Here is a 24222-nt window from a genome sequence, read left to right as displayed (position 1 = left end):
TCCTCTTTCATGCCTGCTTATCCACATGGCTTGGAGTTAGGTGGATGTACCTGGACATCTGCTGGGTAAAAACACACAACCAGACCTCGACCTCCACAATCTACCTGAAGCCTTATGATAATGATAATCCAGCAGGTGGCTGCATGACAAAACACGCACAGCTGAGCTGAACAGTGAGCACCTATGGGTGTCCGGAGCCCGGTTTTCCGCTCGCTCGCTACGTTGGCAGGTATGTTGGGCGTGGCCTACAGGTGTGTGTGTGAGCAAGACGTCGGGTTAAGGTGTGACAGCCCGCGACAACCCAGGAAGAGACGCTACCGACTTTCACAGCCGCAAAAACATTACTATTCTGAACAGCACACATTTGGATTTACAACTTTACAACACAGAGGGAGAAAGATCCGGAGGAGCAGGGAGCTGTCTGACATCCTGTTGGACTCCAGGTGGAGCAGCTGTGGAAGATGTACTCCGCCAAATACGAATACGTACGTTCACTCCGCTCTTTCGCTTCTCAACTCACTGTAGGAACAATGTTTTCCTCATTTCCTCCACAGTGACACAGATAAACACCTTTTCCAGAGTGTGTCGGGCCTGTAGATCTGCTGCTGCTCGCTGTCTGTTTCCTGTGGTTGTGCATGTTTGCAGGGTTCAGGCCTTCGTCCAGTGACTTGACAGCTAAAACACTTAGGTTCGGTTTAGTCTAGGCCAGAGTGCACGAAAAGCTCTTAGTTGAGTCATCAGGGTCTCTGAGATTAGTAGCTGCTAATACTAAGGTGACAGACGTTTAAAATAAATAAATGATTAATAGGCTCTCTCCATTTGGGTTAAAAATCAGCCCCCATGTGATGTGTGCATTCATAAGAGGACCAGTTTTCACTGTGATTTCAACAACAGAGTAGGATAATGTGGGTTTGTCAAAAAGAAAGATATATTGTCTTTACTAATAGAATATAACAAATTGAAATATGCAGTAATGCGTTCCCTTTCTCTTTTTTTTTATATATTTTTTCCCCCCACACTATTTTCAAATTAAGTCGAATCTTTCCATCAATTGTTGTTTCAATGAAACAAAGAAATCCTTTATTCCCAACACAGTAATGTCAGTTGGGGTAGAGAGGCATCGTCATGGATGATTCAGCCTTTCCTGATGTCAGTTTATTTCATATGTTTCTTACACAATAGCAATTCAAAGTGCTTCACACACGCACCAAAGCAACTGAACAGTACTGTCTTCTTGACCATGTATTTTTTTAACCTTTTTATTCATATTCTTTACAGTAGATCTCTCATATTAAATGCAGAAAGAGGAGTTGATGCCCAGAAACCTTAATAGTGGGTCTTTATGTAGTCTTGGCTCAGCGTATGGCGAGCGTTTGCCTCCATTTTAAAGTTGGCTGATCATTTTCCTGGGTTAATTTCAACCATCCAGGTATTTATGAGAATCAGCTTTTGTAGCCACTATTCACGATCTACAGCGCTGTCTCATTTCCCACTGCACCCCTACATAAAGGTGAGGGTTATGGTGTGTATACATTAATTGTTTTAATGACATAAATGCTTTAAACAGGCTGTGACAGTAGTTTACACTGATTTTAGAACCAAGATAGTCTCTTAACTAACAATCATGTGTTTTTTGCTGACTAGATGCTTTTAAGCAGCCCTGTAAAGTTGAATTCTCTTGAAACATGCATACACAGCTCCCTTTACCTCGTCGCCAAGTCCTTTAGTTAGTTCAGTTTGAGACTGTGATGATGTGGGCAGAAAATGTGGGCAGAAGATAAGGCCAAAGGTGAACTTCTCTTGACATTTTTGGCTTTGGCCAGTTCCCACTCAAATTTACCAGCTTCAAAACCTTATTACAACCTACAGCTTAACCCATGTGAAACACACTTAGTTTATCAGTATATGTACTGCTAACTGTGTGAGCTATTAAATACTTAACCCAATCCAGGTCAAAGTAGTTTTGCTTTTTATAGAGTGACATAAAGAAGGTCTTAAAAGTATCAGTAGAATATTGTCAAAATGTCTATATAGAGTACTTAGGTGCAGTCTCCTGGCTCTGAGGCGATGAGATGCTCACACCATGAGGTAACTGATAAAAGAGGACTTTGGAATATGTTCTTACTTGAAGCTCTTGATTCTGTTGAAGACGTGGCAAAAAAAAACAAAACAGTTTCTGTTATTTGATAAAATAAAAGTGTTGTTTTTACGAAAAAGATAAATACATGTATGCACATGAACATTTTCTTTGTAAATGTTTTTCTTTTTCAATTCAAATGGATAAAATGCAGAAAACATGTAAACCAAAATAAACGTACAAATGCTTTTAATATAAATTGGATAAAAACACAGAGGTTTCTGAAACCTTGGTCAGATAGTGTAGTTTTACATGAAGTGCACACACTGTTTGTAAATGAACAATTGTTCATTTGTTAATATTTGATTACACACGGACGTCGAGCTAAGTCTTAGACACTCACTCAAATGAGGACACTCTGATTAATATAGTCGGTCTGTTCTGTGTTTGTGTGGTGACACAGCAGAAAAATAATTCCTCAGGCAAGGCCACGCTGTTTTTCTCCTGCATTTCAGCCCACATTTCAAGGGTAATCGTGCTGAAACTGAGCAGCAGAAGTGAAGTGCGTGTGGCGCTAATATCATGTCTCCTATTGTTCACTCCACATTAAAAAATATCAACAAAACTGGGAATACGTTCAGTCTTTAATAACTGTGATCAGTGTTGAGTGCTTTTTAACATGGCCATTTAGCTTTAGCCATCCAGAATTTGTGAAGAGGAGCATGATGCCTCTCTCTTCAGGCCTCATCAGGCTCATTTACCTCATCCTGCAGTAAGGGATGATTTGTTGACTCTTTTAAGTAGGTGTATATTTGATGTTGTTTGCATGGGATAGGTCAGTGCTAAAAGACACAACAGGTGTTTGAAGCCTTATTTTAAAAAGGAATCTGCACCAGTTTTGCACTGTGGGTAATGTAGGCAGCAGATTTTTAGGAAGGAAGCGGCGAATAAACAAGATGAATTCTCTGGTTTTACTTATTTTGATGATATTTTAAAAAATGGTTCATTGTGAGTTCATCTGTGTTAATGTTGAAAGGGCAGAGTCGTCTTTTAAGCTGGTCTTTAGGGCTCACTGTTTGACCTCCGACCTCTAAGGCTGTGCTGCTACTTTTTAGCCCCAGAAGATATTCTGGGTATGTTGACAAACTACTAGCCAGTGCAGCACCAAAGATGCTCTGTAGAGCTGCGAAAACGCTGTTGAACTAAACTAAAGCGACAGTATGAAACACCTCTGACCCAGACTCATTGAACAGCGATGCCAGCAGTGAAGAGATGGTTACTTTGAATTGTTTCTGAGCGGGGCTCACCCTTCTAATAAGATAATATCTATTATTTTTTACTTGATCTATAAGTTTTGTAACATTCTTATTTATAGTAATTTCAAGTAGAGTGGATGATTTTGAGTTTTGTGCTAATCCTAGCTTAAATTGCATATTTTGGCTTTAAATGAAAACAACATGGCACAAAAGCTGTTCTTCATGTCATTTCTAAATATTAGACGGGCAGTAGTGACTTGGCCTAATTATTTTATACCATCACTCACATACAACCATATTTTAGAAACAGACAAGAAATACCAGAAAGAATATCGGGCCAGAAAAGGATGATTGTGTATTGCACACATGTTTTCCACACCCAGGTAATATCTGGGGGCTGGAGATTCAACATGGTGTTGCTGACCCAACAACTGGCTCAGACACGAAAAAGAAGTGGCTGAAGCCAAGAACAACATAAGCCTTAACATTACACAAGTTTTTAAAGTGTGACAATGAGTCAGCATCGTCAGTGCCAGCGCCCTGACATTGAAGCAGCTAAATTGAATTTGAATTTTATTATTTACACCTGTACTTTTTCTACTGTGACATGCCCATTCCTCCGCATGACTAACATATGGCACACGGAAAGAAATCTAGTGTCGGCTGCCACGTTGACGAGAGACGCCATAAGAGAATCAAGTCTGTTTTTTGGAAGTATATCCATGAAACACACAGTGATTTTAATAACTGGTTGAGCCACTTTTGGCAGCAGTACCCTCAAGCACGCGCTTCCTGTAGCTGTTGATTAGACCTGCATAATGCATAGAACGAATTTATGAACATCATTTCTTCTAATACTGCTTCAGCTCAGTGTCAACGACTCTCTTGAGGTCATACCACAGACTCTCTACTGGGCTGAGATCTGGGTTCTCATCCAATACCTAATAAGCTTCAGCTGGTGGATGATCACCCTGACATTATCCTGTAGGTAAACTTTGACAAACTTTCTTGCAAATATATTTTACTCATAGTGGCAACCATCGTGCGATATATTATATTATTTTATTATATTTATATTCTAAATGTTTAAAAAAACAGTTTGACATTGATTTTAAGTAAAAGTCTGAACTGGAACAAAATAATTAACACAATTAATGCTGTAGTGGTCCTACAATTAAAATGTAACCTTACCTTACCACCTTACCAGTTACATGTTACAGCCGCATATCAAAAGAATTGTTTCATTAGAAGAAGTATTGCAGTGTATTTAATTTTTACAGAACATGAGCTTCCTCCTTGGCTGAACTTCTGTATTCTGTATTTTATCATTTGTTGTGCATGTATTAGCAAATGCAGATGTCAGATCAATAGAATTCTTTATAAATAAATTAACATGTACATTGAAGTTACCGTATGTTCCAGTATCTCAAAGTTTAACTTAGTTACTGTGTATTAACATACAATCTATGCCTGCTTTATACACTGTAAAGAGCTGTGGATTAGTTGGAGAAATCGCTGTTAATAAAGACCAGTGTTGAAACTATAGCAACTTTTCTTGAGGATGAGCTGTTTTGTTTTTTGTTTTTTTCCTTTAGCCACACCTTGTAGCAGTGCTGACTTGTCTTCCACTTGTCAGACTGGCTAGACCACATAGAATCATTGTGCAGAAACTGACTTCAGCTGTCTTGTGTGTGTGTGTGTGTGTGTGTGTGTGTGTGTGTGTGTGTGTGTGTGTGTGTGTGTGTGTGTGTGTGTGTGTGTGTGTGTGTGTGTGTGTGTGTGTGTGTGTGTGTGTGTGTGTGTGTGTGTGTGTGTGTGTGTGTGTGTGTGTATGCACGCGAGCATCAGCATATTGTAATGTCCATGACTTATTAATGGCAATTCTCAGCTGGGATAGAACAGTTGAAAAAGTATGGTTAAAAATGGCAATAGTATTTCTAGGAGTGAAGAATAGGTTATGATGAAGAGCATGTAATGGTTTTATTAGGCTGTGATCAGGGTGACTGATAGAGAGAGACCCTGGAGCACTTGCTGACCCCATCTCTAATGATTTCCCTCATTCTGGCCCATGATTGCTGTTAGAGATTCCAATTAGAAAGCATGTGTGGAAGCCCGAGCTGGGTAAGAATAGGCCTTAATTGCCATGAGTTATCTTCTAGACTCATGTAATTGAGCCCCCATCTTAAGGGGCAGCACATCTGACAAATTGATTTAATACCAAAGTGATTCTCCATCCCTAATGACACTCGGGCTTCTTCACTCATTGGCTACAGGCACTGAATTCATTGTGTGTTGATTACTAACTGGCCTGAAACCTTCCTCTTAGTCTGCTCACTTGAGAGAGCTCAACATCAGACACACTTACAATATCGACAGACACAGCCTCAGCCTCAAGCACCATGTCTGTAATTTTTGAGAAGTTATCCTGTGGTATCATTGTGGTATTATTTTTTATTTTGTTGCATGTACAGTGGCATGATCATTCTGTTCTCAGGCCCTATTCACTTTTTGATATCTCTCACAGAGTGTGTTCAGATGCCTTTTGGTGACACTCAGATTTTGATCATGCCAATCATTTTTGCTTTAATTATCCTTGAGATGTGACTAGAACTTTAATAAAGTCCAACTGTTTCAGATTGCTTTGATTGGACATAGTTTAAAAAGACGCACAGCTGTATATATATATATAAGGTCCAACAATTCACCCTGCATGTCATGACAAAAACCAAGACATGAAGTCCAAGCTCTCTAAGCTCTCTGTAGATGTCAGTGGTAACTGACAAATGGCATTAAAGAGACTTTCAAGAGCATGAGGAAAAAAACTCACTGATCTAATAAGACAATAAAAAAAAAAGAGAGAGAAAGAGCGAGAGAACTCATACTGTATGTAAAGTGTTATCTAATCTATGTGCGGTGAACACCAGTCCCTGCATATCACCTCGCTATTACTATCCCTATGGTGAAGCATGGTGGTGGCAGCAGCATGTTACGGAGGGTTTGTCAACTGCAGGAGCAGGGAAGCTGGTTAGAGTAAAAGAAAAGATGACAAATTACAGTACACATTTGAAGACTATATAAATGCAATAAATTGGTTTAAAGTTAAAAACAATAAATGAAAGAGAATAAATTGTGTAAAACGTTTGTGTCCATGGAGATATTAATATGAGAGCTGTGTCACATTTAGCAAACAGGTTTGGCAAATTTTGGGAACAAGTGTAAACTGCACGTTTGAACATGCAAGTTGTGTAAGGTACTCGTCACTTTTTTGATATTGTGCAATAGTTTGAAATGCTGTTTGTGATTTATCCTGTTCTACTAGAGTAGGAGGTGAATGCAGAACAAAATCAAGTTGCTCTGAAGATAACCTCATATTAAGCTTTCATAATGTCTGTTTGGACCAACATTTCAACCATACCTGGTCTTTCTCAAGACAAGTTGTATACTAGTGTCAGTCTCACATGTGCAGCATGTAATTTATAGAATGTAACTGTTATTAATGTAAAATAAGTTGCATTGGTTCATTACTGTAACCAAGTGCAGGGAATTCCAGAGGGTGATGCTAAGGATTAGTGTTTGCTGCTGCTTTTATACTGTATACACTGCACAAATACGCCATTTGTGTTTTCAAACTAAAGGTTGTCTGCTAAATCAACACGCTCACACCTGCTGTAGGTTTGTTGACTATTTATTTTGCTCTGTTTCTCAGGGTCCAACTGGCAGACATGAACAGATCAACTTCTTACCTGGCAATGAGAAGGCTCCATCAAAACGGAAGACCGGCATCCTGATTGGGGTTATTGTTGCACTTCTTTTAGTACTGGTTGCAGCAATCCTTATTTGGCTGTTTGTCTGTAAGTATATTAACATGGTCCCCTCCACTACATACCATACAAAGACCTAAAGCACAGGCAGATTTGATGAAGATTTATGAATCAGACGCAATCTTTACAGAATTCAGGGCATTTACATAACTATTATCAGTCGCTGCCAAGACAGGCATAACATCACAAACTGTGAAGTGGATCGAGTTGGTGTGAAGGCATAGCTCTTTGATATAAGAGTCTAAGAGTGGCTTGTTTTGACTTTGTAATTTCCCATTAGAGTTACCCTATTTGACAGCTCCGACTTTCTCCTTTAATAATGCAAAGAGAAAAATGTCAAATAGTGTATGGCACCGCTTCTCTGTCATTTACCCATACTGGGACTGATAAAAAGGACTCTTGAGTCTTGATAAACAGCCTCTTGATTCATCTGGGTGTTTTAATTGCTCTGAGAGGCATTCTGTGTTCACAATGTAAGATCACACTGTACTATCTGAAAATGGTGCTCCAACGCCTGTTAAAAAAACCACGTCTGCTCTTTATCAGAGCCAACTATCGTATAACATGTTGATCGAATGCTTAACTCTCATCTTCCGCTCTCCTCCAAGTTAAAGATGGTGCTTCAGGAGCCACCGCTAGTAATCGGCGCAGCCCACGAACACTGGTCTTTAGCGGGCATATGAAGCTGGCTGAGATACCATACGACCAGAAGCTGGAGGATATCAACAGCGCGGAATTCAGGGATTTGTCGAATCCCCTGGAGGCAATTGTGAGTTTAACACCCAAAGAATATCACTTTCCTGTTTTTGTTTCCTTTCTATTGTTCTCAAAATTTATTGTTAACTATTTTGAGCATAGCATTACACTCAGCTCGCCTCTCTCACTAAGGATTAGCTAAAGATGTTGTTTGGCATAGTGGAAATGCTTTTTAAATATGCCCTTCGCAGTACACAGAAACTGCTAAAGGCACATTTGTGTGGGTGGAATAAAATGCTGTGCGTTCCCTTACTAATTCCCTCAACAGCATCTCCTATTATTGGAGGCAGCGGAGATGTTTGTAGCACCACTTAGGAGCATGTTGATAACAAAAAGCCCTCGCTCAAACGCCATCAAGCACACGCTTCCTCTGCAGAAAACGACAGAACTGAGGGTGTTAGGTGAGAATAGCAGTGGATGTGGTGGACTGGAATATTAATTGACCAGACAAGTGGGGTAAAGCTTCATGATCCACTTGGTTTGCACTTGTATACAGCAAAAAGAACAGCTTTTAAAGAATAATTTCACATCTAGATCACTATTTACATGTTAGGTACAGCTTGCAGAGCATGATTTTAAGTAAACATTACAGGGTGTTTAACCAGCTGCCCCACAACCTTAATCTGCCACTGTAGCACCACCTGTCTGTAGAGTTCTCCAATTATCTATTTATTCATTTCCTCTTCATCTCCTAGATTCGATTGTTAATATGTCACTAGGTTTATATTTGACATTCCTTAAATATACTTTTAGAAATGGCCATTTTGACACAGGTCAACATGCATCTTATGATAACTGACCACCATCACTTTCCTGCTTTTAATACTAACCATACAAATGACAGCCCTCCCCTGTAGATCTCTCTCTCTCTCCGTTTTCAGATGCTCCCTGACTTTTCTTTCTTCTCTCCTCATTCCAATTTCCTTTTTCCACAAAGAGCACTCGTGCTGAAGTTGGCTTACACTTGCATGCTTGCATGCATATGTGATTAACCTGCATTTAGAACCACAAAGTATGACTGCAGCCTCATCTGATTCACAGCTCAGCACAGCTGAAGGCGAGACAGTTAATTGAGAATCCCATTGTTATGTGCTTTTTGCTTTGAAGGCAGTTTTTTTTTTATGTTGACATGCTAATTTGTACTCTGTGTTTAGGCAGACAAGCAAAATTGTGCACTTGCTCCTTTCAGTAAAAATAAATTTTCTCTACTCAGATGGGGGAGAACTTTAAGAAAGATCCACTCCTCTCAAAGTACCACAATACCTCCGTGGTCACTGGATTCAGGTACTGCTGAGATCTTGAGCTCTTCTAAATTCTTTTTTTTTTTTAATAATGTTGAACAGTCTGATGTAATGCTTGTGAAAACTCAATGTCAGAATTTCACACTAAATCTTGCATGAAGAAGAAGCTTTGTTCCACTGACTTCTAAGAATTGAGAGTTTCAGGTCTTGCACTTATTCGTCCAAAAATAATATTTACATGTCATCCGTTGATTAGTGACCACGTTATGTATATAAACTTGTACTGTAGCAGTAAATTACAGCCCACACCATACAGTTGCAAAGAAAAAGTATGTGGGATTAGGTGGAGTTTTGCATGAATTGGTCATAAAATGTTCTCTGATCTTCATCTAAGTCACAACAATGGAAAAACACAGTCTGCTTAAAATAATAGTATACAAACATATGTTTTCATCTTTTTATTGAACATAACATGTAAACATTCACAGTGCAGGGTGGAAAAAGTATGTGAACCCCTAGCCTAATGACTTCTCCAAGAGCTAATTGGAGACAGGAGTGAGACAACCTTGAGTCCAATCAGTGTGATAATATTGGATGTATTGCTGAAAGCTGTCCTGCCCTTTAAAAACACAGTTTTGGGTTTACTGGTTTCAAGAAGCGCTGCCTGATGTGAACCATACCTCGCAAAAAAGAGCTCTCAGAAGACCTACGATCAAGAATTGTTGACTTGCATGAAGCTGGAAAGGGTTACAAAAGACATCAAAAGTGCCCACGGTAAGACAGACTGTCTACAAATGGAGAAAGACACAACACTATGTGTGGAGAAAAAAAGGCACAGCACACCAACATCAAAACCTCATCCCCACTGTAAAACATGGTGGTGGGAGCATCATGGTTTGGGGCTGCCTCAGGGCCTGGACGGATTGTACGCCTTCTGGAGTGGCCCAGTCAGAGTCCTGACCTCAACCTGATAAAAATGCTGTGGCATGACCTTAAGAGAGCGATTCACACCAGACATCCCAAGAATGTTGCTACACTGAAACAGTTGTGTGAAGAAGAGTGGTCCAAAATTACTCCAGATCGTTGTGCAGGTCTGATCTGCAACTGCAGGAAACGTTTGGTTGAGGTTATTGCTGCCAAAGACGGGTCAACCAGTTGTTAAGTCCAAAGGTTCACATACTTTTTCCAACCTGCACTGTGAATCTTTACATGTTATATTCAATAAAAACATGAAAAAATATAATGTTTGTGTAGTATTATTTTAAGCAGACTGTGTTTTTCTATTGTTGTGAGTTAGATGAAGATCGGAGCACATTTTGTGATCAATTCATGCAAAACTCCACCTAATCCCAAAGGGTTCACATACTTTTTCTTGCAACTGTATGCATTAATGGTGCACCACTTTAAGTGCCGAGAGCACAGTTACATTTGGATTTTGTGGTTTTACAGTAATCAAAATCACTTATGTTTCATTAATCCTTGCTTCCTCTTCAATATTGAACCTTGTTACTGAACCGTCTCTCTATGCTCCGACCTATGCTGGCATCAGTCGGGGTGTTTTAGCCTACTACTGGTCTCGGTTTGACGTTCCAGCAAGTGACCTGGAGCTGGCAGCGGAGGTGTCAGAGGACCGAGTGTTAGACGCGCTGGAGACCGGCATTAAGCACTCACGCAGCGTTAGCAGCGGAAACTTCAAGATCAGCGAAGTTACTGCTGCGTGTAAGTGCCTCCACATTTTCTATCAGTATTGGGGTTTTCTTTTCTTTCCATTTGTATTACAGGAGCTCATTCTGAGTTGTGTTGATAAGATGATAACAGTTAAGCCAAACCTCTCTGCTTGTGCTGCATCTGAGATTGCACATTTTATTCTGTTTGGGTCATCTAATGATATTAGCTGGGCCCTGGCTTGGCTTGATACAGCCATTTTTCTTCCTTCTGTCTTCTCAGCATTCACATTGCATTTGTCCAAATTCTGGCCACCAGCCAAACACCGGCCCTGTGACTCAGTGGTTTTGGTCCTCTTTAAAATGATTTCTGTGGGTATGATTTGATGTTGCTGTCCCATATAGTTAGACAGAGATGTATGGGTTGCTGCTGTAGGACAAGGTGAGATGGAGCAGAAAGGGCTACACACCATCACCGGTTCCCTTAACCTCAGGGAAATGGAACAGAAAATGTGCAATCCAAATATTTTCGGCTCATGCATCAAATGCTATCAGCCTCCCAACTTCATTGACCCATTCTTACCTCTCCTCCTGTTCCTCTGACTCTCTCTCTCTCCCTCCTCCTCTCTGTCTCCAGTCACAGATCCTCGCATGGCTAGGAACCCCAGATCCAGTGAGTACAACGTGCCCCATTTCAATCACCACCATCTGTAATTTTCCAGCTGGCTAAATGCTCGCCCTCTTGCCAGTCTGTAACAAATGCCTGGCTTGTACTGTACATGTCCTGCTTTAGTCAGAGTTTGAGAACCCCGTGTCAGACCAGAGTGGGTCAGTTACTATGCCCAGCACGTTTCTTTGACACAGTTTGGCGATTTATAGCTTTGCGAGTGTTACATTACATGATTACATTAATCTGTCTTTGAACTTTTCTGTAGCATAAAAGATGGCTGAACCTGTATTTATATAGTTTTCAAATGTGTTATTTCTATTGTATATGTTTTTTTGCCTACTTAATTGTTATGGGAGGTACAGAACATAATGAATAACAATTATTATTGAGTTAAGTTTCATAGATCTCTGCACACTGTGTAACTTAACCTATGTTGTTATTCCCAGTGGACTGTTTCTACTTTCTGGAAGCTGAAGAAGAAAATACAAAAAAATTTACATCTCCAGGGTACCCCACAGGTTACCCCATCACGTCCCGATGTCAGTGGCAAATCCGAACTTCAGAGAAAAAGTCCATAGTGGTCAATTTCCCTTTTTTCAACATTGAAGATGACTGCGCTAATAATTTTGTCTTCATCTATGATTCTTTGAGTCCAGATGATCAACAGGCCATCACACAGTAAGTCATAGAGAAGATGGATAGAAATCTGTATTTGCATCGATCATTATTTGCTTTTATACTACTCAGCAGTTTTATGCACTACTCATTTTTTGGTCCTGCTGCCTCCACTCAAGGATTTTTATTTAAATGAAAACCAGTCATTTCTTTTAGCTCCTACAGTACATGAACATACTTGATAGTTGGTTTTGTCTGATAGGGCTCAGACAATATTTGTCTCCTCTATTTAGCCTTGACGATGAGGAAATATAGTTGTATGTGTTTCAAAGAAGACAGCCACAAGGAATGACTAAAATGTTACAGGGAGATTTAGGAGTAAAAGTTGTTTTGATGTGGGTGCAAAACATGTTCCACTTCATTCCTTTCACTGGATTTGTGATTACAACTTGTTTTTTTGGCCTGAATGCCTTTGGCGCTGCACGCCCCATTTTATTGTTAACTTTTGAGACCTCAGTGAGATTGATTTGACTCAAAAAAAAAAACAACCCTTCTTTCAAATCTGTGAGGGGTGCCAACCTGAATTCTGCTACACAACTGTGTGTAATTGCACTTTGTCAATGGGTGAGAGGTTTGATTCTGAAACTACTGGCTCCTGAATGCAGCATCAGTTGTAGCTGCAGGCAATTTTAAACCATTGCCAAACAAATATGCGTTACCAAGTGATGCATAAAATTTTTATAATGCTATTGAGCGATCAGCTTTATCCAAGGTGACATGGGGTTTATGAGAGCCATAATATAATACTCTATAATGACATTATTCCACTGAAGGTAGATGTATTGCTGCTCTTGCAGTGTCATTCACACCTCCATGGCTCTGCCGCCAGCGGTGCTGAAACTTTTTGCTAATGCGCCTAATGTTTGACTTTGAAACTCCACCTAAGCATTTTCTGTTTGGTGCTGGCATATCTCTCCTTATTTATCTCTTTCGCTAGATCTCTTTACTTATTAATTGATTACCTTTTATTTTTCTTAAAGCATTTTAAACGTATTTGTTGCATTGATGTTTTAGTGCTTTTGACAACAACAACAAAAAAACATTACGGTTGTATTTGAGTTCCTGAGATACCGCACATCTTGAGGAGCCATAAAACTTGCTGCATCGCAGATCCTGCTTTTCTGGTTGGGTTTACTTGCAAATTTCTTCTTCTGGTTCTGTACTTGTACATGTTTTAAGCACCATTTTGCTTAACTACTCGCCCTACTCCCACAGGAAGTGTGGTCAGAGGCCCCCCTCCAATCCTCTGACAGTGGTGTCATCTGGCAACCTCATGCTGATTAACCTTGTTATTGATAGTAATGTCCAGAGGCCTGGCTTTGAGGCAGAATATAAAGCCATCCCTCTGTCAACAGGTAATTAAGTAGACATTCACAGTATTTAATAATAATAAAAAAATAATGCATAATCCAGCTGCATTCTGTTCACTTCACCTAGACTTGTTTAGTTTGTTTTATACTCGTATAAATCATATTGTGTTATGTTATAATGTAAATATATGACGTATTCTTTGCAGCAAAAACCTGTGGTGGGGTTCTTTCTGAAAAGGAAGGAAACTTCACCTCCCCACTTTATCCCCAATTCTATCCTCCTTCTGTGGACTGCAAGTGGACCATTAAGGTTTGTAACACTGCTCGTTTCTCTGACCCCCTCCTCTCCACCCACCTCCTCCTCCACCATCCTTAGCCTGCCATGAGCAGAATGCTGAGGCAGCACTGTAGAAGCCAAGCTGTTCACTGCCTCTTCTATCTTCATCTCTCAGACCCGCTGTTGCTACTGCAGGTCTAGCTGAGCACCAGTGCTTCGTGTCATGGTTTTGTTTGCTGGTGTGTGTTTGATTTACGTGTGTTTGTGCACCCACTGCCTGCCTGGGTTTGTTCTATTTTGAACAACTGTATTTACATGGGATATATGTAGATCTGCATTTTTATATGTAGCGCGAGGAATGACATGCATGGTAAATGAGGTTGTTATGAACTAAACTCCTCTTCCTCTGTGCTTTAGGCCCCTGCTGGGAACAAGGTGCGGGTGAAGTTCACTATGTTCCGCATGAAAGAGCCCAGGGTGGACACCCGTGTATGTCACAAAGACTATGTGGAGGTTATGGGCACCAAGTAAGACATATAGTCTGTGTGCGTCTGTGTGTGTGTGTTTCTAGTGTGAGAGTATGTATGTCAAAGGGCAGTTCCTCCATACCTGCAATCTCTTACTTACTTTTATAGTCTTGGCATTGCTCCAGACATCACTATATAAAAACATTGTTCAAGTTAAAAAGAAGAAGAAGAAGGAAAGCAAACAGAAACATGAGCGTCCAGTGATTTTTGAATCAAACCTTCAGGTAGTCCAGACTACCAGACAAACGAAGGGGAATGACAAAATGTTACGCCCAACAATCCACCCATCGCCTTTTAAAGACATCTTGATTCCACTTACTGCAGCTACCACATTTGTGTGCACACACAGTTTTCCTTGACATTTCAGGTGCCATTACTTTCACTTTTACATTTTTACATTTCCTAGAGGATTTAACTCAACTAATGGTTTACTTACAGCTTGTCTGATGTGTCTTTCCTTGAAGGATATTGCAGTGATTTTGCCCATTTGCCTGATCGTAGCAGCTACTTTGTCATCATAGCTATGAGAACTACAATATAAACTCCAATATTAGTCTTTTGCCACAGGTATTGTGGAGAAATGGCCTCTTTGGCTTTGACCAGCGACAGCAATATCCTAGAAGTGAACTTCCACTCTGATATGTCCTACACTGACAAAGGCTTCAGTGCAGAGTACAGCGCCTACGATCCAGCAGACCGTGAGTTGAAAGTCTTGTCTCACGCCCACACTAACATGGCACTCCGTGATGTAGGCGAAATGTTAAAGTGCGACGACACTTTGCCATTACAGAGAGACACGTGAACTAACTGTGTAGTCTGAGACACTACAAGACAGTACTGACTGACTAAAATAGGGCTGTTTAATAATGGAGGCTTAGAAATTGCAGCAGTCAAACTCAAGAGCTAGACTAATCACCAGAGAGCTTGTTTATTTGGGTCCATTTTATTTGCCACTGTCAGTCAGGAGCACTCTGCTTTCAATACCCTCCGCTCTTTATAGTAAGTCCCAGCTTGGCTGAAATGGATTTATAATTGCTCTGATCAACAGGGACAAGCATTGGCAACATAAAGAATGCTTTGAACACACACTGTCACTCCCACTTGCTCACTTTGTCATCGTCTCTCTCCCTTTTTCTTTTTTCTTCTTCCTTCATCATGTCTCTGTTCTGAGCAGCTTGCCCCAACCAGTTTGCATGTGCATCGGGTATTTGCATAGGCAAGCAGCTGAAGTGTGATGGTTGGAACGACTGCGGCGATATGAGTGACGAGATGCAGTGCCGTAAGTGCTCCAGCTCACTCAAGAAATGATTCCACAGTTTGGGGAATACTGTTCTGGTCAACAGCTTCATACCGATTTTTTTTTTTTTATTACAGATCAATACTGCTTTTAGATTGGCCTGTTAAATACGTTACAGCCAGCATCCAGTTAGTTTAGCTCTGCATTAACACTGAAAACAGGCAGATGGGTATAACACCATCTATAGATGCAAGATTATCTCTTGACAGGATGTGTGACTGATTACATTAACTAGGAAATATATATGCTTATATTGTTATAGATGCTGTTGCCTTTAGCCAGCTCGTTTTCTTTGTGCTAAGCAAACCAGCTGTAGTCTGCAGCTTCATATTTACCACAGTAATGAGAGCAGTCTGGAGTCTCTCGCCGTTTTCTTTTTTAAAATCAGATTTTTAAATAATTCACATACATTTTTTCCCAGTTCTTGTTCCTCATTGTTAAATATGTGCTACTTTGTGTCCTTTGTGTTCCCAGTGTGTGACAAGGATCAGTTTCCTTGTACCAATGGCTTGTGCAAACCAAAAATGTACGTGTGCGATCGTGTGAACGACTGCGGAGACGGTAGCGATGAAAGTCGGTGCAGTAAGTATTCCTGTCACTTAAAGCACTCTTTAGGGCATACAAACCCTGTCTAATGATATGCTAATCGTGCTGACATTAAAGGAACATCACTGCTAATGCTCTGGTCACTGACTCCTGGGCTGTGTGCAGTCATTATTCTATCAGTAATGGAGTTTGTTTGAAGCTTTGCCCAATTTGCTCAGCATCCATTCAGATGCTTAATCATGTGTAATACACACAGAAAGAATGGAGACAGATGCTAATGTCCACCATGGCTGCACTGCTAATGTCCTTATGAAGCTTATTGGCATCTTTTTTTTTTTTTTTTTTTTGAAGTGTTCATCTTTATTTTATTGTGATCTGCTCTTCACTTTGTTTCTTTGCCTCTTTGCCTCCAGGTTGTGATGACAACGAGTGGCGCTGTGGGAATGGGTTCTGTCTGCCCAAGGACGTTTTGTGTGACGGTAAACTAGACTGTATGGATGGAAGCGACGAGGCCTCTTGTCAGTCCTGTAAGTGGCAGCACTTATGGTCTTCTTAGCCAGTCGCATATCTGAAAATTCCCTCTAGATGGTTTATGAGCATGTTACACAAACCATTAAGCAATTAACCTTAATCACCAGCTCAGGAGAGTTTTACGTTTTATAAAGTTGCTGTACTGGAAACTTGATTTCAGTATTAGCAATCAAGTATGAAGTACTTAGTATTTTTCAATGTACTGTGCTTTCACGTTCTTTAAGTTCCTCCTGTTTTCTACTTTTCTCTTCATTAATTTCCCCTTCACTCACTCGCTTTCTCTCTCACTTTCTCACACACACACACACACACACACACACACACACACACACACACACACACACACAGTGAGAGAGAGAGGGGGCACTCTTGCATTTTCACTTCTGTGAATAAAGAGAGGATATTAGATCTCGACCCCAATCAATACGCTCAATCAATGCAATCTGCTCCTCAATCACTATGCATTGTGCATTTAAGCCTCACTGATTGCACAGTATTTGACTACTTACTCTTAGCAACTCAGTAACGCTGTGATTGAAATACATTGTGTGTTTTGATTTTGGGTTCTGTCTCCACCCCACTGTAGCTCGGGACATGTGCTTTGACTTCAGCTTTGTGTGTAAGAACAAAGAATGTGTCAACAAGGTGAATGCCGAATGTGACCGTGTCAACGACTGCTCTGATAACTCCGACGAGGATGGCTGCAGTAAGAAATGCCTTTCCCCCTTACTATATTCAGCTTTTTTTTTTTTTTTTTAATTTGTGTAACAGCGGAAAATGGATCTCTTCACTGTCATTCAAACTAGATTACAGAAGAGCTGGATTGAGCTGCACGTTGTGCTGTCTGTTAGGAAAAAAAGCCTCAGGCCTCGACTGCTTTATTTATTTCATTCCTCTTTGAAAGCAGCTCTTGTCATCTCTGAAGTTTTTGTTTTTTCCTCAATTCAAGCCTCAGGGTGTGTCTGTATTTTCTTTCTCTTTTTGATCAGCTAATATGCAAGTGTGCCTTATTAGGATTCCAAAGAGGCATCATAGCGTTCACAGCCAAGGCCGGTGTCATGAAGCTTCAACTCAACTTAATCTCATTTTCAGTGCTTTTTTTTTTTTTTTCTCTCTTGCCAATCTCACACAGTATTTTACACTCAGCCATCAAACACAACTCTTTTTTTTCCCCACTGTGTTCTCTGTTTAATGACAGACTGTGGAACCAGGCCTTACAAGCTGAACCGCATTGTAGGAGGACAGAACGCTGAGCTGGGGGAGTGGCCCTGGCAGGTCAGCCTTCACTTCCTGACCAATGGGCATACCTGTGGTGCCTCCATCATCTCTGATACCTGGCTACTTTCTGCTTCCCACTGTTTTGTCACCAATGACCCAGCGTGAGTCGCACCTTGATCTCTAACACTCACAAATGTATCTACTGTATATAATCTAGAACAACATCATCTCATATCTTATATTTTAGTGTATAAACTGTTATAATTTCCCTTATTACTTATTATTCATCACACTATTTAATATTTTATTGGATGTCATTACTCAGTGCTCTCATATGCATTCTGCTAGAAAGAAATAGAACTGTGCACAGTAGAGAGCCATTTATATACAAATTGCAAAGTCTGAAAATTGGCCCCTGATGATACAGTTGTTTCCGGAAAAACCTTGGGGAGGTGCAGGATTTGCATCTCCCCCATGTTGTATTCATCAGATCACCCTGTAGGTGGAGCACAAACCATGTTGTTCGACCCAAACTCCTTCTGTTATGTTTGAGCAGGGAATGTGTTCATTTTCACACATTCACAACTGGCATCGATATTGGTTATGCAACATATCTTAATGTAATTTGTCATCAAATGTCCACTTACTTACTGGACGTCACAAAGGTTTTCTTTACAGCTATGTGACATCAGAAGTACTATGCAACTTTGCATATTTTTGTGCAGGCGCAGCCAGTAATATAAGATTAATGCAATCCATAGTTGTGGCAATCTCTACTTGTGATTGTGATAATGTTCTGCTTTAGTTGGTTTTTTAGAATTGTTTACAGTGAAAGCTTTCTGACACAGTCTCAGCAGAGAGTAAAAAATAAAAGTAGCTTATACTGCCAGACCTTTTTGTTAGATTACACATGTTCTTAATGTAGCATACATACATATTAGTTGTAAAAATAACTTTTTTATCCCATGATGCTACCATAGGAACCATGTAGCCTCCAACTGGCTGACCTACAGTGGCATGCAAGACCAGTACAAGCAAGATGGTGTACAGCGCCGCGCAGTAAAAAGAATCATCTCCCACCCAAATTACAGCCATATGACCTTTGACTATGACATTGCACTGCTGGAGCTCAGCGAACCACTGCAGTTCACCAACACCATCCAACCCATCTGCCTACCCTCTCCCTCCCACATCTTCCCTGCAGGCATGTCCTGCTGGGTCACAGGCTGGGGCGCACTCCGAGAGGGAGGTATAATGAAAGAGTCTGGATAGAACTGTAGTGTTTTTTGTTTTTTTTGTTTTTTTTTTGCTCATGACTATGCGGATGTTTAATATTTATACTTTTTCCTCAATTATGGTTGACCCATTCTACAGTTGTTTCTCTTTTTTTGCTTATCCAACTGGTAACAATGAGCTGTCCTTCATCTTCTTTTCCTGCCTGATTCAGTCTTCTTCTGTTTCTTATTTCATCTTGTCTTCTTCTTTCATTTCAAGTCCCTCCCCATGTTTTTATCTGTCCCATCATGACATACTTTTCTTCCGCCCCACCCTCCTTCTCTTTTCTCTTATCATTTCCTATTCCTTTAAGCGTTTTTCTATATCCATATATCAAGGCAGACATCCACTCTCTTGGGAAGGCTCTTAAACCTTCATTAGCTAACTCTAATCTAGCCTGTTAACACCTTTGATCTTAGTGCTGAACACAGAGGTAACATGGCCGAGCACTAACCCCTTTGTCCTGCTCTTCCAGGGCAAGTGTCACAGTTACTGCAGAAGGCATCTGTAAAAATTATCAACGACAGTGTGTGTGACTCGGTGACAGAAGGCCAAGTCACCTCCAGGATGCTCTGCAGTGGATTCCTATCAGGAGGAGTTGATGCATGCCAGGTGAGATTCTGTGATATGTTTTCTAGAAAAGAATAAAAAGACAAAAAGGATTGTATAGACAGGTTGTCACAACCACATAATTGTCATGCTCTCACATCCAAAACCAATCTAATAACCATTCTTCCCTGACCGTGCTCACCAGGGAGACTCTGGAGGCCCCCTGGTATGTTTTGAGGAGAGTGGGAAGTGGTTCCAGGCCGGCATTGTGAGCTGGGGCGAGGGCTGTGCTCGTCGGAACAAGCCCGGTGTCTACTCGCGTGTCACCAAGTTGAGAGACTGGATCAAGGAGGAGATAGGGATTTGATGATGATGGTGAGAAACAGTGAGGGTTGCAGAGTGGGGACCAGCATCAGAGTGCTAAAGGTACTGACTCAGGAACATTTGAGTCCTTTTCAAGACAAGTTCTTCCAAGATGTATTCATGTAGCGGCAGACGGAGAACATTGTTACATGAAGCTAGCTTCTCACATGAATGACTTAAAGCACTTTCCCCCACTCCTCTCTCTCTCACTCACACACACACACACACACACACACACACACACACACACACACACACACACACACACACACACACACACACACACACAGCCATAATGACTTAAACATTACTTACACTTACACTACTCTTGAGAACAAATAATTAAATATGCATATTTTGGGAATCTTTCTGCCAATATTTGTAAAATGTGACTTCTTAGGATGGATGTAGAATTTTAAAGTGTCCTTACAGTATCACTCCTTGCATGATACTTGTGTATTTCTAAACAGGTACGACGCCTTCATCCTCTTGGGCTGCAGCAAATTGTGTATATTGCCGGTGGCCTTGTGCTGTAGATGGCTATACATTTTGAATTTTATTTATCCAATATCTTAAAGAACCTTAATGCTTGTTTTAGGCTTTTTGCTACAAAGCGTTCAAAAAACACAGCTTACTTTTTTCCAAAGTTCTCGGTTGATTAAAGCATTTTTATCCACCTGTCCACCAGGCTCCCATTAGTTTTTATCAGTGAAGTATAAAATCCACTTGCAGAGACAATGACACTACCATGTGTTAATAACAGAAGTTTGAAATCACAATGTAATCCATACAGGAGTATTTTCATGTCATAGTAAAATGAATAAAACCAAAAACCACCAAGGTGGTAGAAAATGCATTAATCACTCTAAAAGCCAATGGGATGCTTTAAAAAATGGCCAGCAGTAATGTTAACTATACCAGAACAACAAAGAACAAACGGCATGAACCGGCTGATTGGAGACTGAAGACTGTGTTCTTAGTCTAAATGGAGATCCAAGACAAGTTTTTCTGTTACACCTTTCCATGCTGATCCTTTTTGCTTTTGCCTAGTCTGTGAATGATTTTCCTGGGCATGAGGATTGGATCCAGTTGGCTTTTACATAGGTATCTAGTTAAGCTTAAGTATCTTTTACTGTTTGCCTCTGACTTATCCTGGACATATTATATCCTGGCTAAAGCAAACCAAAGATTTGCAGAAGTATTATCTAGTGCAGGGAAAAATGTTGAGAAAATTTGTAAAGATACTGCTCAGTGGACTTTTTTAAAAATAATTCTAGAGAGCTCTTAAGTTATGCAAGTGTAAATGTGTATTTTCTAAAACATAGGGAATCACCACAACTTTTAGACAAGGGGTATTTTAATGAGCATTATGTACTGTGACCATAGATTTGGATTATGTACTTTATTTCCTTTCTTTGTGTTTTGAATGTTTTTATATAAAAGAGTCATCATAGTAACATCTTTTGTCTGATTCATCAGTACCTAATTGCATAACTTGTATTCTTTCTCTTTGATGAGGTCGCATTTTGTATTGTGTTGTGCATGATAAATGCATGTCTTATGAGACTGGGTCCCTTCCCACAACAGAATTGTAATGAGCATGTAACTCTCCTCCCCACCGTGAGCACTGTGCCTACCTGGGGACCGGATGTGACAAGACGAACTCATACTGTCAAATAATACCTACCTTTGTCACAGCTCTAGCCTAATACCCAACAAGATGGGCACAACAGCTTCAAGAGGTGGATACGCATACAGTGGGGGTTCTTCTATCTCATCTGTCTTCATTAAAAGCAGCACACCACTGGGGGAATGTGAAAATCAACATAGACAATGCTGCTAATTTATGTATTCATCATTGTTGCTACATGGGAAGCTTTGTTTGTCACTGTTTCACCAGCTTGATTAACTCCCAGGATTCACAGCAGCCGGTTCTTTATCTAAAATGGTTTTATTTAAATATAAATATGTGTACAAAGGTACAAGCAATGATAGCTCATTTTTAGCAAATAAAAATCTTAATACATTATTAAAAGAATAAACAAATGGCAATTAGTTGTGTTCCAAAAACATAGTAATAGCATAGTAACTGCATTCAATGATTGATGACCAACATAAAGAAGAAAATCTGTGGACCCAAATAAATCAACCAAGATAGATACATATGTATATAAAGATACTTTACAATAGAGCAGCTTACACGCTGTACATTAAGGCTTATATAAAATATAAAAATAAAGACAAGCGATGATGTTTGCCTCCTCACTTAAAGTGACATTTGTTCTCTCATCAACCTGCCTGGTGACAGCTTTTTAGACAAATGGCAGTACAGGTGTCCATAATGAAACATCCAGGGAGTGGAAATGCAACTGGTCCAGGTGCAGAAACCAGAGTCTCAAACATGAAATGGACATGATATAAACGCTGAAGATTTTCACTAGACACATCATTTGCATGCAACAGAGAGAAAGTATGGGCTCAACCATTTGTACAGATACTTAGTGTTTCTGGGTAGTACTGTTTCTTGTAAACATTTTTAGACAATTTGAGTTGTAAAACTTGAGTCTGTGGTCCACATTAGAACTGCCTTAACCCCACCCGAGCCTGTTGCAGTTGACGCTGCATTCAAGTTTATTTCAAGATTGCCACCATTTTCCAAACCACCACTTTTGATTGTTCTGCTAATTGCTGACACTTCATTTTACAATCAGAAAACAGTACCAGGGCAAGAAGAGCAGTTTTTAGCTCAGTCTCTGTTACCCCATATACAGTTATTACCATCTTTGGGTTTTCATGGCCTTAACTTGTCCATCTTGGTTCATCATGCTGTTAACATATAGTCCTTCATAAGAATGAAGGCTAAAATAAACATTTGCTTCATAGACCATTTTTTTTATCCAAGCAACTCTGCTAAGTCCAACATGTTAGGGTTATTATCAGAAGAAGCTCCAGGAATACAGCTTAGGCCAGAAGTATTCCACTACTAATTAGGCTCTTCATACACTACAGTGCCTGTGGCACTTGTTGGTCAGTAGAGCTAACCTGTTGTGCAGAAATGTTCCTGTCTGTCGCTGTGGATAGCTCAGTCTTTTGTTGGTGATAGACACAAATGTGCTTAGAATTCCTTTCGCATGCCAACAAAACACCAAATGACAGACAACAATAGGTTGTTCGTATCAGTTTTTTCCTCAAATATGTCTTAGCTTGTAATATCTACTTTCAAAGTATTTTAGAGGTCATATGTGACATTTAGTGTTGACACAAAGTAAACTCTGGCAGGTAGACGGCTACCCCAGTCGGTTCGGCCACCACAAAAAATGCATTTCATTTATTTTCTACATGGCTCTTGCAGTGACAGAATATCTCCACAGGTTTGGGTGGTCATCGTCCAGAGATACCCTGGTGAGGTATCACACTGTTATCATAAGTTTGACTTGAGCATCGCAATCTGCCAAATTCTCCTATTTAGGAGTTCTACAGTTAGCATTCGTGTAGGTCCCCCTATTCGTCATACAAACAGGTTGGTTATCCCATAACCTAAATCACATGACTCCCGTCCTTGAAGGACCATCCAAGTAAAGAAAGTCTCTGATCATGTTAGTCCAGCCACACGTATGTGGAGGTGAGAATTGTTATCTACTCTCTTCTGTACTTCAATGAATCATTTATTTGTCCAATCAGACATGAGTCTGCATACGTTGTGAAGGTCGGCCATAGTCAGACTGCTGGGAGGACACTTGTGAGGAGGCATAAGAAAAGCGAGATGAGCTGGACACCTTGCTGGCTTCATCTGATTGGTCATACGCGTCCACCTTCTCATAGGAAGCCGGTTTAACGTAGCTGGTGAAGGCGCGACCGTAGGTAGCAGGTAGGTAGGCAGAGCCACTGTAGAGGGGGTCAGTGGGATAGATGCTGGCTGGCTGGCCAGTCTGCTGCTGGGCAGCTTGCTGCTGTTCATATGAGGTTCTGCCCGCTGTGGTGGTTGCATATCGGTGGGAGAAGTCGTAGATGCGAGGCTGGGTGCCATGCTGACCATATATAGGGCTGGGAGAAGGCAGCTGCGATGGAGTATAGACTGGTCGAGAGTTGGGTGCATATTCAGAGAATCCACTGCTGCGGATATGTCGGTCCTCATGGCCACGGACATTGTAGTAGCCATTAGTTGGGTC

General features: G+C 40.5%; 2 protein-coding genes across 5 annotated transcripts in view; one reads left to right on the top strand and one right to left on the bottom strand.

Annotated features, from left to right (window-relative positions):
* Window positions 1-264: 264 nt before the first annotated feature.
* zmp:0000001114 (suppressor of tumorigenicity 14 protein homolog) lies at window positions 265-21510 on the top strand. 2 transcript variants are annotated; one of them, XM_026371702.1, is made up of 19 exons: window positions 265-485; window positions 7040-7184; window positions 7763-7923; window positions 9124-9194; window positions 10701-10870; window positions 11453-11488; window positions 11932-12163; window positions 13376-13515; window positions 13677-13780; window positions 14165-14274; window positions 14842-14972; window positions 15449-15553; window positions 16046-16153; window positions 16531-16644; window positions 17235-17354; window positions 17847-18027; window positions 18847-19115; window positions 19617-19753; window positions 19896-21510. In XM_026371702.1, the coding sequence occupies exons 1-19, from the start codon at window positions 462-464 to the stop codon at window positions 20055-20057; spliced, it is 2520 nt and encodes an 839-aa protein (XP_026227487.1). In that variant the 5' UTR covers window positions 265-461; the 3' UTR covers window positions 20058-21510. The 2 variants fall into 2 exon arrangements, with proteins under 2 accessions (XP_026227487.1, XP_026227489.1); XM_026371704.1 differs by lacking the exon at window positions 265-485 and adding an exon at window positions 4183-4317.
* Window positions 20303-24222, bottom strand: part of kirrel3l (kirre like nephrin family adhesion molecule 3, like) — a 33771-nt gene continuing 29851 nt past the window's right edge. For 2 of the 3 annotated variants that reach the window (XM_026371707.1, XM_026371706.1), the window contains exon 15: window positions 23731-24222. In XM_026371707.1, the coding sequence (XP_026227492.1) occupies window positions 23731-24222 (492 nt within the window). The other variant, XM_026371705.1, reaches the window with a different exon arrangement.

The sequence above is a fragment of the Anabas testudineus genome, chromosome 16, assembly GCF_900324465.2.
Source record: "Anabas testudineus chromosome 16, fAnaTes1.2, whole genome shotgun sequence".
Classification (NCBI taxonomy): Eukaryota; Metazoa; Chordata; class Actinopteri; order Anabantiformes; family Anabantidae; genus Anabas; species Anabas testudineus.
Note: the sequence above shows the minus strand (reverse complement) of the source record. Positions and strands in the feature narration are given on the sequence as shown.

Bases quoted from the DNA above. Each gene is read 5' to 3' on its own strand.
- zmp:0000001114 (XM_026371702.1), top strand. From the start codon at position 462: ATGTACTCCGCCAAATACGAATAC. The intron at 11,489-11,931 runs GTGAGTACAACG...TGTTATTCCCAG, and splicing joins GGCTAGGAACCCCAGATCCA to TGGACTGTTTCTACTTTCTG. The intron at 17,355-17,846 runs GTAAGAAATGCC...GTTTAATGACAG, and splicing joins CTCCGACGAGGATGGCTGCA to ACTGTGGAACCAGGCCTTAC.